Below are 17,492 nucleotides of genomic sequence, written 5' to 3'. Positions count from 1 at the left end.
TAAAATTGATTTCAGCTTGTCGAAACCTTCAGTCACAATCATTCCCTTGGGTAGCCTTATGCATGGAAATTCTAGGTCTTATGACTGCTGCATCGGACGCGATCCCCTTTGCTCGTTTTCACATGCGACCTCTTCAGCTCTGTATGCTGAACCAATGGTGCAGGAATTACACAAAGATATCTCAATTAATATCTTTAAAACCGATTGTACGACACACTCTGACGTGGTGGACAGATCACCATTGTTTAGTTCAGGGGGCTTCTTTTGTTCTTCCGACCTGGACTGTAATTTCTACAAATGCAAGTCTTACAGGTTGGGGAGCTGTGTGGGGGTCTCTGACAGCACAAGGGGTTTGGGAATCTCAGGAGGTGAGATTACCGATCAATATTTTGGAACTCCGTGCAATTTTCAGAGCTCTTCAGTCTTGGCCTCTTCTGAAGAGAGAATCGTTCATTTGTTTTCAGACAGACAATGTCACAACTGTGGCATACATCAATCATCAAGGAGGGACTCACAGTCCTCTGGCTATGAAAGAAGTATCTCGAATTCTGGTTTGGGCGGAATCCAGCTCCTGTCTAATCTCTGCGGTTCATATTCCAGGAATAGACAATTGGGAAGCGGATTATCTCAGTCGCCAAACGTTGCATCCGGGCGAATGGTCTCTTCACCCAGAGGTATTTCTTCAGATTGTTCAAATGTGGGATCTTCCAGAAATAGATCTGATGGCTTCTCATCTAAACAAGAAACTTCCCAGGTATCTGTCCAGATCCCGGGATCCTCAGGCAGAGGCAGTGGATGCATTATCACTTCCTTGGAAGTATCATCCTGCCTATGTCTTTCCGCCTCTAGTTCTTCTTCCAAGAGTAATCTCCAAGATTCTGAAGGAATGCTTGTTTGTTCTGCTGGTAGCTCCAGCATGGCCTCACAGGTTTTGGTATGCGGATCTTGTCCGGATGGCCTCTTGCCAACCGTGGACTCTTCCGTTAAGACCAGACCTTCTGTCGCAAGGTCCTTTTTTCCATCAGGATCTCAAATCCTTAAATTTAAAGGTATGGAGATTGAACGCTTGATTCTTGGTCAAAGAGGTTTCTCTGACTCTGTGATTAATACTATGTTACAGGCTCGTAAATCTGTATCTAGAGAGATATATTATAGAGTCTGGAAGACTTATATTTCTTGGTGTCTTTCTCATCATTTTTCCTGGCATTCTTTTAGAATTCCGAGAATTTTACAGTTTCTTCAGGATGGTTTAGATAAAGGTTTGTCCGCAAGTTCCTTGAAAGGTCAAATCTCTGCTCTTTCTGTTCTTTTTCACAGAAAGATTGCTAATCTTCCTGATATTCATTGTTTTGTGCAAGCCTTGGTTCGTATAAAACCTGTCATTAAGTCAATTTCTCCTCCTTGGAGTTTGAATTTGGTTCTGGGGGCTCTTCAAGCTCCTCCGTTTGAACCTATGCATTCATTGGACATTAAATTACTTTCTTGGAAAGTTTTGTTCCTTTTGGCCATCTCTTCTGCCAGAAGAGTCTCTGAATTGTCTGCTCTTTCTTGTGAGTCTCCTTTTCTGATTTTTCATCAGGATAAGGCAGTGTTGCGAACTTCTTTTGAATTTTTACCTAAGGTTGTGAATTCCAACAACATTAGTAGAGAAATTGTAGTTCCTTCATTATGCCCTAATCCTAAGAATTCTAAGGAGAAATCATTGCATTCTTTGGATGTTGTTAGAGCTTTGAAATATTATGTTGAAGCTACTAAGACTTTCCGAAAGACTTCTAGTCTATTTGTCATCTTTTCCGGTTCTAGAAAAAGCCAGAAAGCTTCTGCCATTTCTTTGGCATCTTGGTTGAAATCTTTAATTCATCATGCCTATGTTGAGTCGGGTAAAACTCCGCCTCAGAGGATTACAGCTCATTCTACTAGGTCAGTTTCTACTTCCTGGACGTTTAGGAATGAAGCTTCGGTTGATCAGATTTGCAAAGCAGCAACTTGGTCTTCTTTGCATACTTTTACTAAATTCTACCATTTTGATGTGTTTTCTTCTTCTGAAGCAGTTTTTGGTAGAAAAGTACTTCAGGCAGCTGTTTCAGTTTGAATCTTCTGCTTATGTTTTCATTTAAACTTTATTTTGGGTGTGGATTATTTTCAGCAGGAATTGGCTGTCTTTATTTTATCCCTCCCTCTCTAGTGACTCTTGCGTGGAAAGATCCACATCTTGGGTAGTCATTATCCCATACGTCACTAGCTCATGGACTCTTGCTAATTACATGAAAGAAAACATAATTTATGTAAGAACTTACCTGATAAATTCATTTCTTTCATATTAGCAAGAGTCCATGAGGCCCACCCTTTTTTGTGGTGGTTATGATTTTTTTGTATAAAGCACAATTATTCCAATTCCTTATATTTATGCTTCACACTTTTTTCTTATCACCCCACTTCTTGTCTATTCGTTAAACTGATTTGTGGGTGTGGTGAGGGGTGTATTTATAGGCATTTTGAGGTTTGGGAAACTTTGCCCCTCCTGGTAGGAATGTATATCCCATACGTCACTAGCTCATGGACTCTTGCTAATATGAAAGAAATGAATTTATCAGGTAAGTTCTTACATAAATTATGTTTTTGTGCCAAAAAATTGCTTTTTTCATGCTTCCTAGAGAGGCCAAAACCTATAACCTTGGTTTTCAAACTGCTGCAAATTGCCTTAAACGGCTGTTTGATTTTCAAATTCTGGAAGTGCACACTGTAGACTTCATAAACCTAATCTGCCTACATATCTGTCCCTAATTGGCCTCAGCAGGGGGGTGGAATAGTTACTGTAAAACAGTGCAAGTGGCAAGCCTAGTCTTCTCCAAAAGCAAGTAATTAAAGGGACAGTCAACTCCTAAATAGATTTAAAAAGATAGATAATTCCTTTATTACCCATTCCCCAGTTTTGCATAACTAACACAGTTATATTAATATAATTTTTCTTCTTAAATGGAAAGAGTCCACAGCTGCATTCATTACTTTTGGGAATTAAGAGCCTGGCAAAGATACCCCAGCCAAAGGCTTAAATACTCCCCCACTCCCCTCATCCCCCAATCATTCTTTGCCTTTCGTCCCAGGAGGTTGGCAGAGAAGTCAACATTTTTAATTTGTTTTTTGTCACTTATGGAGGTTTGTACTCTTCGGCATGGGACAGGAGTTTTAAGTAGTCCTGTCAGTCTCTCAGTGAGGGCTTGGATGAAAGTTAGAGTCCATAGATGCAGGGAGTTTCTTTCTGTGAAACCATCCCGACTCATATTAACAGCTCCTCAAGCAATCCGTGTTGTCGAACATCGCTCCGCTGCCTGCTTTGTTCTCTCAAATCCATGGCGGAGGCGATGCTACTATCTGTCACACTTGAAAGGCCATGTTCCTGTTCCACGGCATAGATTCCGGTAAGATAGTTTCATTTTACTTTATCATTAATGTACTGTAATGTGAATGTTTTCCCGAGAGGCTACAACACCTTGCGGGTCTAACTATATGACATAATGTCTCAGTGAGTCTCTGTTAGCATCTTGGAATCGAGGGTTAATATCTCCTGAGGGGGGTTATTGAACAGAGGGGTTTATAATCATGTTTATGTGATTCAACCTGCCTATGTGTGATGTTTACGGGCTTGTGGTTTGGAACTTTGAGGCCTTTAGAAGTGACGCAGCCTTTTGGTTGGGCGTGCTTTTTTTGGACTGTACGGTTCACCTTGTGTTCGGACGTGGTTACGTTCCGTTTCCCATTTCCGCAGTCCCGACCACGTGGCGAAGGAGATATTCTAGTCCGCAGGGGTCTGGTCATAGGTGGTGGTGAGTGCCCTAGCCATTGGGGGTGTCAGGTGCCGTTTTTGTTTTTACTTCTTTAGTCCATATTTATATATCCTCTATCCAGTTATGGAGGATTCTGATGCTGAGACTGTGCTATTTTCAGATTCATTTATGGAAGATTCTGATACCGAGACTATTTTTATTTCAGATTCTGTGTCCGGTGACTAATCCGGATTGGCCTGGTTTTGTTCCGTATGCCATATGAGAGCGCCTGGTTCCACTGGCTCGGGGAATCGGGGGACTGCTGAGCCATTCGCCTATGGGGGTCCTGTCCTCCAAGAGCCGAATTCCCTACAAATTCATACTTCTACACATGCGCATAACCCAGTTTATGGTTCCTCCATGCGGGGTGGCGTGTTCCCCTCCACCCACCCCCGGAGGTTGCAGCACGTTTTTGCTTCCATATAATGTTGGTGATTGTTTGCAGAGTCCAGACGTTTATTTGAGAATGTGCTTGTGCCCTATTGTCCCGGGCCTTCTGCCTTGGGGTGGGCCTCTACAGTTCCCCGCGGTTGTAACTGTTCCTGAGTGTTGTGCCTTTTTATTACAGGATTGCGTGCCTTCGCGTATTGCTAAGACATGTTTTTCAGTTATTGAATGACCCTATCGTTAACAGATACGGGGATTTTCAGTCTGATAATTCGAATGGTGCACCTCATTAGACATGTGGGGATGGGGCTATCTCCTGTTTGTCTTTTGTTTGAGATCTTTTCCAGTTTTTGAAAGATAGGGCTCCGTTGGGCTGGTCCGTTGGGCGTTAACCTTCGAGTTTCCTTATATTTTATTTGTATCTGATAGGATGTCTTTTATTTGTTTTTGTTTCCTTCGCGAACCATCTGGGATTGATACTCTTTGTTACTTCTTCGGAAGTCGTTTCGATATCTTAGTTCTATGTTATATAATGTCTGTTTTCTTTTTTTCCCTATGAGGGAGAATTTATGCAGCTTGCCGGTTAGGAACCTGGGTACAGGCTCCGTTTAGGACCCTGGGTACAGGCTGGTCCTGTCGGGTTCGTTCGGATTTTAGGCTGTTCAGACACGTGACGCTGTTTCTGCTGGACTGGTTCAGTAGTAGCGTTGAGTGCTCAGGTTATCATTGTTTTTTATGTTCAACTAAGCATTCGAGAGGACCTGCGCGGGTTCGTGAGGCGGGAAGGATTGTTTCAGTCCTTATAGCCTTCAGTCATAGATGACCGGGCAGGGGAGTGTTACGCTGCGACACTCTGACATCTGATTTCATCAGAACCTAGAGTCTCCTCCTCCATGTGGGGAAGAGTTGCCGGGCTTAGCGCCCCGTTACCACAGTTTGAGTGGTTTGGCATTCAGTTTTAGTCCTCTGGATGGTCCTGTTGGGGCTTGATCCAACGGCATGTATGGATAGCTGTCCAGCAAGCGGAAAGTTTTGTTATTTGAAGCCTGTTGCAGCTCTTGGCACCTTAAAGGGTGTGCGTGTAAGCTGTTTCTAGTGTATTAGATGCAGCTGTTACTCTTGGACGTGTATGGTCTGTCTGAGTTATGTGACCTTTGTTTTTTTCCCCTTGGTCTCCGGGTGAGTTAGATCTCCTTTTAGGGATCTGCTTTCCAGATGATGATTTATCCCTTTGGGGACTTGTTTAGATCGGGGGTTCCCCGGAGCTGGGAAGGCTTAGCGCCTTTCTCTTTCCTGTGTCCTCTGCCTGTGTGGAGGTGATGGGGAGGCTAGCCCTTCTAGTAGGGTTTTGTGGACCTCGAGGTTGTCCTGAGGCTTTGAGAAGTCCTTTCATTTGACTTCTAGCCTTGCTCCTTGGAGCATTGGACTTTGGCTGGGGGTGGTTCCTTCCTTTGGTCTGGACTTTCGAGTTTTCCTCGCTATCCAGTGGGTCCTTGTTTTGATAGATCCTTTGGTCTATGGCCTTGTCTGTTTTCAGAGAAGGGTTGCAATTGTACTCTGGGGGGATGGCTGTACCATATTTACGCTCGTTAACCTGTAGCAGTTTTGGGATTCTTTTGTTTCCCTGTATTGGATCCCTGTGACTGGGTTGGTCTAGCTGGGTATGGGTTTGCAGGTCAGGATGTCCGAGCAGTCTCCCCTGGATATGTGAGCTTGTTGAGTCTATCCGGATAGCTCAGTCTGCTAGGAGATGGTTTTCCTTTCTCTTTGATCCTTTTGACAGGAGGGGGTTTACTCTTCCTTCAGGTTCTGAGGGTATACTCTCCTCGGGGGGCCTCGATGGAGGCTTTTGTATTCCCCTTTTTAGGGATCTGTGAGTAGGTCTGGCGGCTTACGTTGCCTGGAGCAATGCCCTCTGTCGCGGGCCTGTTTTGAGCGGTCTGTTTCTTGATGACTGCTTCTTCTTTCTTGCAAGCTCCCTCTGTGTCATCCTGTTATGGACTCAGTGTTCTCAAAACTTGGGGTTTTCACCTATGTCTATTACACGCTTTTCATGGTCGAATACTTTGGTATTCTATGGGCAGGCTCTGGGAGGATTTCTTTCGTTACGTTCCATGCTTGCAGAATGTTGGGGAGACGTCTTTTCTGTCTCTGTGCCCGGTATTATCCCGGGTTTCACTTGGTATAGGTGTAACCTCCTTCCCTGTTTGGGTTCTTTTGGTTCTCTGTGAGCTGGGCCCACTCTTGGAGGTGTTCTTTTTTGTATTAAGGGACCTTTCGGTTTCCTCAGTTCTCCTTTGCCTTGTTCCCTTGGGGATTTCGGCTGTTTTCCCCTTCATTGTGAGGGGTGAGTGGTGGCTGACCGTCTGTTGAACAACTGTGTCTTTTAGTGGACTGTTGACTCAGTCGAGTCAGTTCTACGGTCTCTCTAGTTTGGCTCTGGACTAGCTGCGAGTCAGTGTCATGGGGGCTTTTTCCTTTTAAATTTTTCTCGGCTTTGGACGAAGCTGGATTTTTATTGGGTAGAGGTTCAGGACTGGTGCCCTCAGTATGGGCCATCTATTGTACCCTCCCTTCTTGGCATTCAGTGTCCTCTATAGCTTGGGTATTGTTTTCCCAAAAGTAATGAATGCAGCTGTGGACTCTTTCCATTTAAGAAGAAAAACATAAATTATGCTTACCTGATAATTTCAATTTCTTCTGATGAGTCCACAGCTTCCCACCTGTAATTTTATGTGGGGCGTCCTTATATTCTGGCAACTTTTCACCCTGATATTTCTTCTACTGTTCCTCTGCAGAAGGACTGGGGGATGAGGGGAGTGGGAGGAGTATTTAAGCGTTTGGCTGGGGTGTCTTTGCCGCCTCCTGGTAGCCAGGTTCTTAATTCCCAAAAGTAATGAATGCAGCTGTGGACTCTTTCCATCAGAAGAAAAGGAAATTATCAGGTTAGCATAATTTATGTTTTTACCTCTGTGATTACCTTGTATCTAAGCCTCTGCGGACTGCACCCTGATCACATTGCTATTTATTATCAATTGACTTGCATTTTAGCCAATTAGTACAGTGTCAGCCGCAACTTCTCAGGAGAGAGCACAATGTTATCTATATGGACCACATGAATTGGCAGTCTCTTGTGAAAAGCAAATAAAAAAACAATGTGATAAGAGGCTGTCTGTAGTGTCTTACAAACAGGCAGATTTAGATGTTATAAAGTATATTAATATAACAATGTTGGCTGTCCCATTAACTAGTCTCCTCAAAATAAGGCAAGTTGTGTTTGTGTGCTGATAATTGTGTTTATGTATGCAGATAATTTTCACATCCGGCTGGTATGTTTATTTAACCCTTTCATGGTTATAAAGTCTACATTGGAACACTGTTTCGATGTAGACAAATTGAAATCGCACTATCGCAAGATTTCAATGATGGGATCGGGTCTGGGGGGTGTCGCTATGAACGCCCTCCAGACCGCGATCAAATCCTGCAAGTGCAGTAGGCTTCAGGACAGCCGTTGGTTATGACGTTGTATTCCGTCATAACGGCTTTAAAGCCCAGCGCCGTTGTGACGGAATATAATGCAGGTAAAAGGTTAACGCAATCTACAGTTACGTCTTAGATAACCAGTGGACCCTATTTTTTTATTTCTTTTTCTTTTTGTCAGTGTATATTGTAAAATTTATCTATCCAATTTTATTTTTTAATTTATTTTTTGACAATGTTAGGTGCCAGGTAAAGCACACTCAATTGAATTGGGACTTGGTCCTCATAACCTCTTTACTCGAATAGATGAGTTAAAGGGATACGAAAGTCAAAATTGAACTTTCATGATTCAGATAGATCACACTATTTTAAACCACTTTCCAATTTACTTCCATTATTAAAATATGCTGTTTTTATATGCACACTTTGAGGCACCAGTTCCTACTGAGCATGTGCAAGAATTCACAAAATATATGTATTTATATTTTGTGATTGGCTGATGGCTGTCACCTGATGCAAGGGGGAAGGAAAATTAAAGTAACTTTAAAATTTGTCAGAAACAAAATCTACTACTTATGCGAAAGTGAAACTAAGTGCCTTTGCAATGTCTTATTATTTATAATGCTGTGTTTAGTGGTCCTTTAAATTGAATAACCCTCAATGATAAGTTCAGTTTTTGCTTGATATTACCCTAAATAGCAGCATATATTAGTTAGTTGTGTATATGAGCAAAGCTTCTTATCACTTATTTTAATTTTTTTTTGCCTTTTCAGAATGGGATGGTAACTAAGGATCTAAGTCGATTAAAAACTCTTCTTGCTGAAATAGAGGTGAGTGTAAAAAATAATGTTTTACCTAGTGTTACTGTGTTTAAATCCATTTTATTTTCTATGTCTAGTGTGCCTTGAAAAATAATTTAATTGGTTAAGGACCATCTGGATGTGTGTGTGTATATGTGTGTATGTATATATGTGTATATATATATATATATATATATATATATACTTAAAGGTCAAAATTAAACGTTAGTGCTTTAGAGCACACAAGTTTAAACCACTTTCTAATTTAATGCTGTTATTAAATTAGCTTTGTTCTTTTGAAATCTTTTATTGAAGTGCAAACCTTGGTAGACTCCACTTCAGTAGCATGCAAGTTCTCGCAACAATATTTGTGACATTCGTATACACAGTTGCAAACATTACATCCATAGAGTGTTAGAGACACACGCATGCTCCTGAGGTCTCATGAGTCTTCCTAGGTTTACACTTCAACAAAGGACATCAAGGAAACAAAGTTACTTTAATAATAGAAGCAAATTGGAAATGGTTTTTAAAATCTCATGCTGTATTTGAGTCCTGAAAGCTTAAAGGGACATGAAACCCTCTGACTCAATCAGGGAAGTTGAAAGCATAGCAGTGTCATTGGTTTTTATGTACAGTTTTTAATTTTTTATTTCTTTATGCTTCATATAGAGCTTACAATTTAAAAAAAAAAAAAAAAAAAAAAAAGTTTACATTTATTTTCCTAGGTATCCTCTACATAGGATTCAAAGAAAAAAAGTAAATTTAATGATGATAATTTTTGTAAATTGTACACTCTCAGTTTGTTCAAGAAAAAAAAAGTTTTTCCCTTTTAAAAGGATACTAAACCCCAAATTTTTTTTCTTTAATGATTCAGACAGAGCATGCAATTTTAAGCAGCATTTAAATTTACTCCTAATTATCAATTTTTCTAAGTTCTCTTGATATCTTTATTTGATAAAGCAGGAACCTAAGCTAAGGAGACGGCCCATTTTTGGTTCACCACCCTGGATAGCGCTTGTTGATTGGTGGCTACATTTAGCCACCAATCAGCAAGCACAACCCAGGTTCTGAAGCAAAAATGGGCTGGCTCCTAAGCTTATGTTCTTGCCTTCTAAATAAAGCTAGCAATAGAACTTAGAAAAATTGCATGCTCCTATCTGAATCATGGAAGAAAATTCTTGATGTTTGCAATTATTTTTGAATAAAACCCAGAGCTGCGCTGTATGAGTTTTAGGAGCTCAACATTCTATTATCAGCATCCAGTTAAAAAAAAAAAAAAAAAAAAAAAAAAAAGAGTAAGAAGTACACAGTTAATGTTGTATTTGTCTCAATAATCGGCCTTTAGTTAACATTTTCAGACAAAGTGAATGATAGAAAAAAATGTCAATGTTTCTTGAATTCTTAACAGTGTTTCTAAGCTTTTTTTATTAATATAAACATGTTAACTTACAGATTATTATAAATATTAAAACCACTGGTTCATCTATCTATTACCGAGTGCATATTATTTATTTTCTTTCATGTAATTGGCAAGAAGTCCATGATCTAGTGACGTATGGGATATACAATCATACCAGGAGGGGCAAAGTTTCCCAAACCTCAAAATGCCTATAAATACACCCCTCACCACACCCACAATTCAGTTTTACAAACTTTGCCTCCCTATGGAGGTGGTGAAGTAAGTTTGTGCTTGATTTTCCTCTGTGATATGCGCTTCTCAGCATTTTGAAGCCCAATTCCTCTCAGAGTACAATGAATGTCAGAGGGATGTGAAGGGAGTAAACAGAGAGAATATGCTATAGAAAGAGCGCTACAATATCCCTGCTAAGGTATATGTGGCTTAAGGTGGTGTCCACGATGTGTGTTAAAATACTTCTTTGAAATATGATATAAAATATTGAGAAGGATGTGTGTATATATATAAAAAAATGTGTATAAAAATGTTATTTAATATAAAATCTTCTAAAATACAAGAAATGAACAACTTCCTAAAATACAATTTCTTAAAATACAATGAGTGGATAATCTTCTAAAATACAATCAATGGATATACAATCTTATGGTTTACAATGCATAGAATATAAAAATATAAAAAATATGTTATAGTATATAGAATATAAAAATGTATTATAATATCTATGTCCTAAGGATTCGATAATAGGCGATACAATGATAAAATATATAAATTAATACATGGCAATATAGTTAACACATGGCAATTATCTTAATTAAAAGATAAGATAAAGCACAGTCCGTGTGGTTCCAATAATGATTATGTGATGATGTTGTGTGTTATAAATAGAAATCCAAAATGTCCAAACAATAAGTGAAAATCCAAAGTGTCCAAAATAATCCAAAAGATATTTCAATATAAATGTGTCCAAAGGATGTGTGAATACAAAAATGATCCAATAAAATGTATATGTGTGTGTATAAAAATTGGAAAAAAATAAATAAAAATAAAAAAAAACATCAAAAAATAAAAAAAAAAGGATCCGTGGCTATATGTGGAAAAATTAAAAATCAAAAATACTGAAAAAAGTTAAGAGTACAAATATAAATGCAGTGAAAAAGAAAAAGTTGTACACCTTAAAAGAATAATATATACACAGTGTGGTCCTAATATGATTAGGTAGAGGAATAAAATGAGGGTATGCCCTCAAAAGTATATATATCTGTTTTCCTTCTTTAGTGCATAAAAGTTAGATCCTTAATATCCAAATATGTATTATATCCTAAATGTGATGATGGTGGTGGTGTAGTATTTGCTTGTAATCTTCTTTCAGAAGTGGTTATAATGATCCTAAATCTGACATCGGATTCCTATATGAAAAATAAAAATAACATAGTGCAATATTGCCTCTATATTTAGAACAAAATTAGTATCCTGCTTACCGTGTGTGCCTGAGCCGCAATACCAGTACAATCTACGCGTTTCAGTCTGTAAGGACCTTTCTCAAGACTGGCCCTATGGAGGTGGTGAAGTAAGTTTGTGCTTGATTTTCCTCTGTGATATGCGCTTCTCAGCATTTTGAAGCCCAATTCCTCTCAGAGTACAGTGAAAGTCAGAGGGATATGAAGGGAGTATCACCTATTGAATGCAATGTTTTTCCTCACGGGAGATCTATTTCATAGGTTCTCTGTTATCGGTCGTAGAGATTCATCTCCTACCTTCCTTATTCAGATCGACGATATACTCTCATATTCCATGACCTCTACTGATGACTGTTTCAGTACTGGTTTGGCTATCTGCTATATGTGGATGGGTGTCTTTCGGTAAGTATGTTTTCATTACTTAAGACACTCTCAGCTATGGTTTGGTACTTTATGTATTAATGTAAAGTTCTAAATATATGTATTGTACTTATATTTGCTATGAGTCAGGTTTATGTATATTTCCTTTTGCAGACTATTAGTTTCAAAATTGGGAAAAACATATTTAGGAAGATATTTTTTCTTACCTTGGGTATCGTCTTTTCTTCTAAATTGACTGTTTAATTTTCGCTGGCAAAATTAAGCTCACAATGCCGCAAAATGGTGATATTTATTGCGTCATTCTTGGTGCAAAATTTTTTTTGCCGCTAAGGTGCGTTCGGTGATGCAAATTCATCCTTTCAGGCGTCTTAGTTGGCGCCAGGTTTCCTTACACAAGGTTGCTGCCATGACGCGAGTTGCGTCATTTCATTTTGCGTTATGCTTCCTACTTGGCGCCAAATAATTTATTTATTTAAACCCCACTTCCTATATGCCCCTTGCTTTTTTCTATGCTCAGAGGGCTATGCTGTTTGCATTTTTTCCCTTTCCTGAAACTGCCATATAAGGAAATTGGTTATTTTGATTTATATGTTGTTTTTTTTCTCTTAAATTTGCAAGATGTCTCAATCTGATCCTGTCTCAGAAACCACTGTTGGATTCCTGCTGCCTGATAACAGTTCTACCAAAGATAAGTGTATCTGTTGTAAGTTAGTGGATATTATATCTCCAGCTGTGGTATGTAATAGTTGTCATGATAAGCTTTTACATGCAGAGAAAATATCCATCAGTACTAGTACAATGTCTGTTGTTCCTTCAGCATCTAATGTACATGATATCCCTGTGAATATAAAAGATTTTGTTGCTTTATGCGATTCAGAAGGCTTTGTCTGCTATTCCGCCTTCTAATAAACGTAAAAGGTCTTTTTAAACTTCTCATAAAGTTGATGAAATTTCAAATGACCGACAACATACTGAATTATCCTCCTCTGATGAGGATCTATCTGATTCAGAAGATCCTACCTCAGATATTGACACTGACAAATCTTATCTCTTTAAGATGGAGTATATTCGTTCTTTGTTAAGAGGTGTTGATTACTTTGGAATGGATATTGAGGAAACTAGTCCTCTTGATACTAAAACTAGTAAACGTTTAAATTCTGTTTATAAACCTCCTGTGGCTACTCCAGAGGTTTTTCCAGTTCCTGATGCTATTTCTGATATGATTTAAAAAAAATGGAATAGGCCTGGTGGTACTTTTATTCCTTCGAGGTTTAAAAAATTGTATCCTTTGCCAGCAGTTCGATTGGAGTTTTGGGAAAAAAAATCCCAAAAGTTGATGGGGCTATTTCTACTCTTGCCAAACGTACTTCTATCCCTATGGAAGATAGTACTTCCTTTAAGGACCCTTTAGATAGGAAACTTGAATCTTATCTAAGGAAAGCTTATTTATATTCTGGCTATCTTCTCAAGCCTGCCATTTCTATGGCTAATGTTGCAGCTGCAACAACTTTTTGGTTGGAAAGCTTAGCACAACAGGAAACAGACCCTGATTTGTCTAGCATTGTTCGCTTGCTTCAACATGCTAATCATTTTATCTGTGATGCCATTTTTGATATCATCAAAATTTGTTAGATCTATGTCTTTAGCTATTTTAGCTAGAAGAGCTTTGTGGCTCAAATATTGGAATGCTGACATGGTATCTAAGTCTAGATTACTATCTCCTTTCTTTCCAAGGTAACAATTTGTTTGGTTCTCAGTTGGATTCGATTATTTCAACTGTCACTGGGGGAAGGGACTTTTTTTTTACCTCAGGATAAGAGATCAAAGGTTAAATCTAAATCTTCTAATCGTTTTCGTTCTTTTCGACAGAATAAGGAACAGAAATCCAATCCTTCCCCCAAAGAATCTGGTTCCAATTGGAAACCTTCTTCAAACTGGAATAAATCCAAGCCGTTTAAGAAACCAAAGCAAGCCCCCAAGTCTGCATGAAGGTGCGGCCCTCATTCCAGCTCAGCTTTCAGATTATAATTTTTCCAAGCCATTTGGGCAGATTCTGTCCAAAATCAATGGATTCAGGGTATTGTCTCTCAGGGGTATCGAATAGGATTCATAGTAAGACCTCCTGTGAGAATATTTTTTTCTTTCATGTAATTGGCAAGAGTCCGGAGCTAGTGACTTATGGGATATACAATCTTACCAGGAGGGGCAAAGTTTTCCCAAACCTCCAAAATGCCTATAAATACACCCCTCACTACACTCGCAATTCAGTTTTACAAACTTTGCCTCCTATGGAGGTGGTGAAGTAAGTTTGTGCTTAGATTCTACGTTGATATGCGCTTCTCAGCATTTTGAAGCCCGATTCCTCTCAGAGTACAGTGAATGTTAGAGGGATGTGAAGGGAGTATCACCTATTGAATGTAATGGTTTTCCTCACGGGAGATCTATTTCATAGGTTCTCTGTTATCGGTCGTAGAGATTCATCTCCTACCTTCCTTATTCAGATCGACGATATACTCATTCCATTACCTCTACTGATAACCTTTTCAGTACTGGTTTGGCTATCTGCTATATGTGGATGGGTGTCTTTCGGTAAGTATGTTTTCATTACTTAAGACACTCTCAGCTATGTTTTGGCACTTTATGTATTAATATATAGTTCTAAATATATGTATTGTACTTATATTTGCCATGAGTCAGGTTTATGTATATTTCCTTTTGCAGACTGTCGGTTTCATATTTGGGAAAAGCATATTTAGGAAAATTATTTTTTCTTACCTGGGGTATAGTTTTTTTTTCTATTGACTGTTTTTTCTTTAAATTTTGCGAGGGCGCAAAATGCCAAAGTTTATTGCGTCATTCTTGGCGCAAGAATTTTATGGCGCGAAGTTACTTCTGATTACGCAAATTCGTAATTTCTGGCGTCTTAGTTGATGCCGAGTTCCTTGCACAAGGTTGCGTCGTCAATGACGCGAGTGTGTCATTTTTGGATGTTGTTAGCGCCAAAAAAGTTTTCAGTTACGTTGTGCGTCATACTTGGCGCCAAATAATTTCATTATTTAAAACCCCATTCCTGAAGTGTGTTTCAGACCTGGAGCTTTCAGGGGTAAAAATCAAATGTAAGAGAAAAAACAACATATAATGGCCACACCTGAAGAGCCCTGAACATATAAACTCTGTGACTCCGTGCAACATATAGACTTTGGCTATCTTCAGGGCTCTTCAGGTGTGGCCTCTGTTGAAGAGAGAACCGTTCATTTGTTTTCAGACAGACAATATCAAAACTGTGGCATATGTCAATCATTAGGGTGGGACTCGCAGTCCCCAAGCCATGAAAGAAGTATCTTGGATACTTGCTTGGGCGGAATCCAGCTCCTGTCTAATTTCTCCGGTTCATATTCCAGGTATAGACAATTGGGAAGCGGAATATCTCAGCCTTCAGACTTTACATCAAGGGGAGTGGTCGCTCCTTCCAGATGTGTTTTCTCAGACTGTTCAGATGTGGGGTCTTCCAGAGAGGCATCTGATGGCTTCCCATCTAAACAAGAAACTTCCCAGGTACCTGTCCTGTTCCAGAGATCCTCAGGCGGAAGCAGTGGATGCGTTAGCAGTTCCTTGGTGTTACCAACCTGCTTATATCTTCCCGCCACTAGTTCTTCTAAAAGTGATTTCCAAAATCATCATGGAATAATAGTTTTGGTATGCTGATTTTATTCGGATGACCAGTTGCCAACCTTGGCCACTTCCATTAAGGCTAGACCTTCTTTCGCAAGGTCCGTTTTTCCATCAGGATCTCAAATCATTAAATTTGAAGGTATGGAAATTGAACGCCTAGTTCTTAGTCATAGAGGTTTCTCTGACTCAGTGATTAATACTGTTACAGGCTCGTAAATCTGTCTCTAGGAAGATTTATTATCGAGTTTGGAAGACTTTTATATTTCATGGTGTTCTCATAAATTCTTCTGGCATTCTTTTAGCATTCCTAGAATTTTGCTGTTTCTTTAGGATGGTTTGGATAAAGGTTTGTCTGCAAGTTCCTTAAAGGGTCAAATCTCTGCTCTTCCCGTTTTATTTCACAAAAAGATTGCTAAGCTTCCTAATATTCACTGTTTTGTACAGGCTTTGGTCCGTATCAAGCCTGTCATTAAATCAATCTCTCCTCCTTGGAGTCTTAATTTGGTTTTGAAGGCCTTACAGGCTCCTCATTTTGAGCCTATGCATTCTTTAACATTAAACTACTTTCTTGGAAAGTGTTGTTCCTTTTGGCCATCTCTTCTGCTAGAAGAGTTTCTGAATTATCTGCTCTTTCTTGTGAATCTCCTTTTCTGGTTTTCCATCAGAATAAGGCAGTTTTGCGGACTTCATTTAAATTCTTACCTAAGGTTGTGAATTCTAACAACATTAATAGAGAAATTGTTGTCCCTTTTTTGTGTCCTAATCCTAAGAATTCTTTGGAGAAATTCTTGCATTCTTTGGATGTGGTAAGAGCTTTAACATATTATGTTGAAGCTACTAAAGATTTCAGGAAGACTTCTAGTCTGTTATCTTTTCTGGTTCTAGGAAAGGTCAGAAGGCCTCTGCCATTTCCTTGGCATCTTGGTTAAAGCTTTTGATTCATCAGGCTTATTTGGAGTCGGGTCAGGTCCCGCCTCAGAGAATTGCTGCTCATTCTACTAGATCAGTCTCCACTTTGTGGGCTTTTAAGAATGAAGCTTCAGTTGATCAGATTTGCAAAGCAGCAACTTGGTCTTCTTTGCATACATTTACTAAATTCTACCGTTTTGATGTATTTGCTTCTTCGGAAGCAGTTTTTTGTAGAAAAGTTCTTCAGGCACCTGTTTCAGTTTGATTCCTCTGCTTATGTTTTAAGTTTTTTTTTCTTTCATTTATGAGAAAAACTTATTTTTTTGGTTGTGAATTTAATTTTCTGAGCAGAAAATGGCTGTTATTATTTTATCCCTCCCTTTCTAGTGAATCTTGGGTATTTCTATCCCATACATCACTAGCTCATGGACTCTTGCCAATTATATGAAAGAAAACATAATTTATGTAAGAACTTACCTGATAAATTCATGTCTTTCATATTGGCAAGAGTCCATGAGACCCACCCTTATTATGGTGGTTATGATTTTTTTGTATAAAGCACAATTATTTCAAAATTCCTTTGTTGATGCTTTTTACTCCTTTCTTTTTCACCCCACTACTTGGCTATTCGTTAAACTGAATTGTTGGTGTGGTGAGGTGTATTTATAAGCATTTTGAGGTTTGGGAAACTTTGCCCCTCCTGGTAGGATTGTATATCCCATACGTCACTAGCTCATGGACTCTTGCCAATATGAAAGAAATTACTTTATCAGGTAAGTTCTTACATAAATTATGTTTTTCTCACACGTCCCAGCAAATCCAGTGAAGGCTCAGGCTTTTCTGAAGTGTGTTTCAGATCTAGGGCTTTCAGGGGTAATCATACCAGTTCCATTTCAGGATCAGGGTCTGGGGTTTTATTCAAATCTGTTCATTTTCCCAAAGAGAGAAAATTTATTCAGGCCAGTTCTGGATCTAAAAATTTTGGATCGTTTTGTAAAAGTGCCAACTATCAAGATGGTGACTATAAGGACTGTTCTGCCTTTTGTTCAGCAAGGTCATTATATGCCCCCGATAGACTTACAGGATCCATATCTTCATATTCCGATTCATCCAGACCACTATCGGTTTCTGAGATTCTCTTTTCTAGACTAACATTACCAAT

General features: G+C 39.0%; 1 protein-coding gene across 2 annotated transcripts in view; it reads left to right on the top strand.

The window, feature by feature from the left end:
- HELZ (helicase with zinc finger) overlaps nucleotides 1-17,492 on the top strand; it is an 842,947-nt gene that overhangs the window by 123,927 nt on the left and 701,528 nt on the right. For both annotated transcript variants that reach the window (XM_053707899.1, XM_053707909.1), the window contains exon 5: nucleotides 8,465-8,521. In XM_053707899.1, the coding sequence (XP_053563874.1) occupies nucleotides 8,465-8,521 (57 nt within the window). The remainder of the gene's footprint in view (nucleotides 1-8,464; nucleotides 8,522-17,492) is intronic.

This window comes from Bombina bombina, chromosome 1 (genome assembly GCF_027579735.1).
Source record: "Bombina bombina isolate aBomBom1 chromosome 1, aBomBom1.pri, whole genome shotgun sequence".
Classification (NCBI taxonomy): domain Eukaryota; kingdom Metazoa; phylum Chordata; class Amphibia; order Anura; family Bombinatoridae; genus Bombina; species Bombina bombina.
The sequence above is the reverse complement of the archived record's forward strand: the minus strand, read 5'-3'. Positions and strand labels throughout refer to the sequence as shown.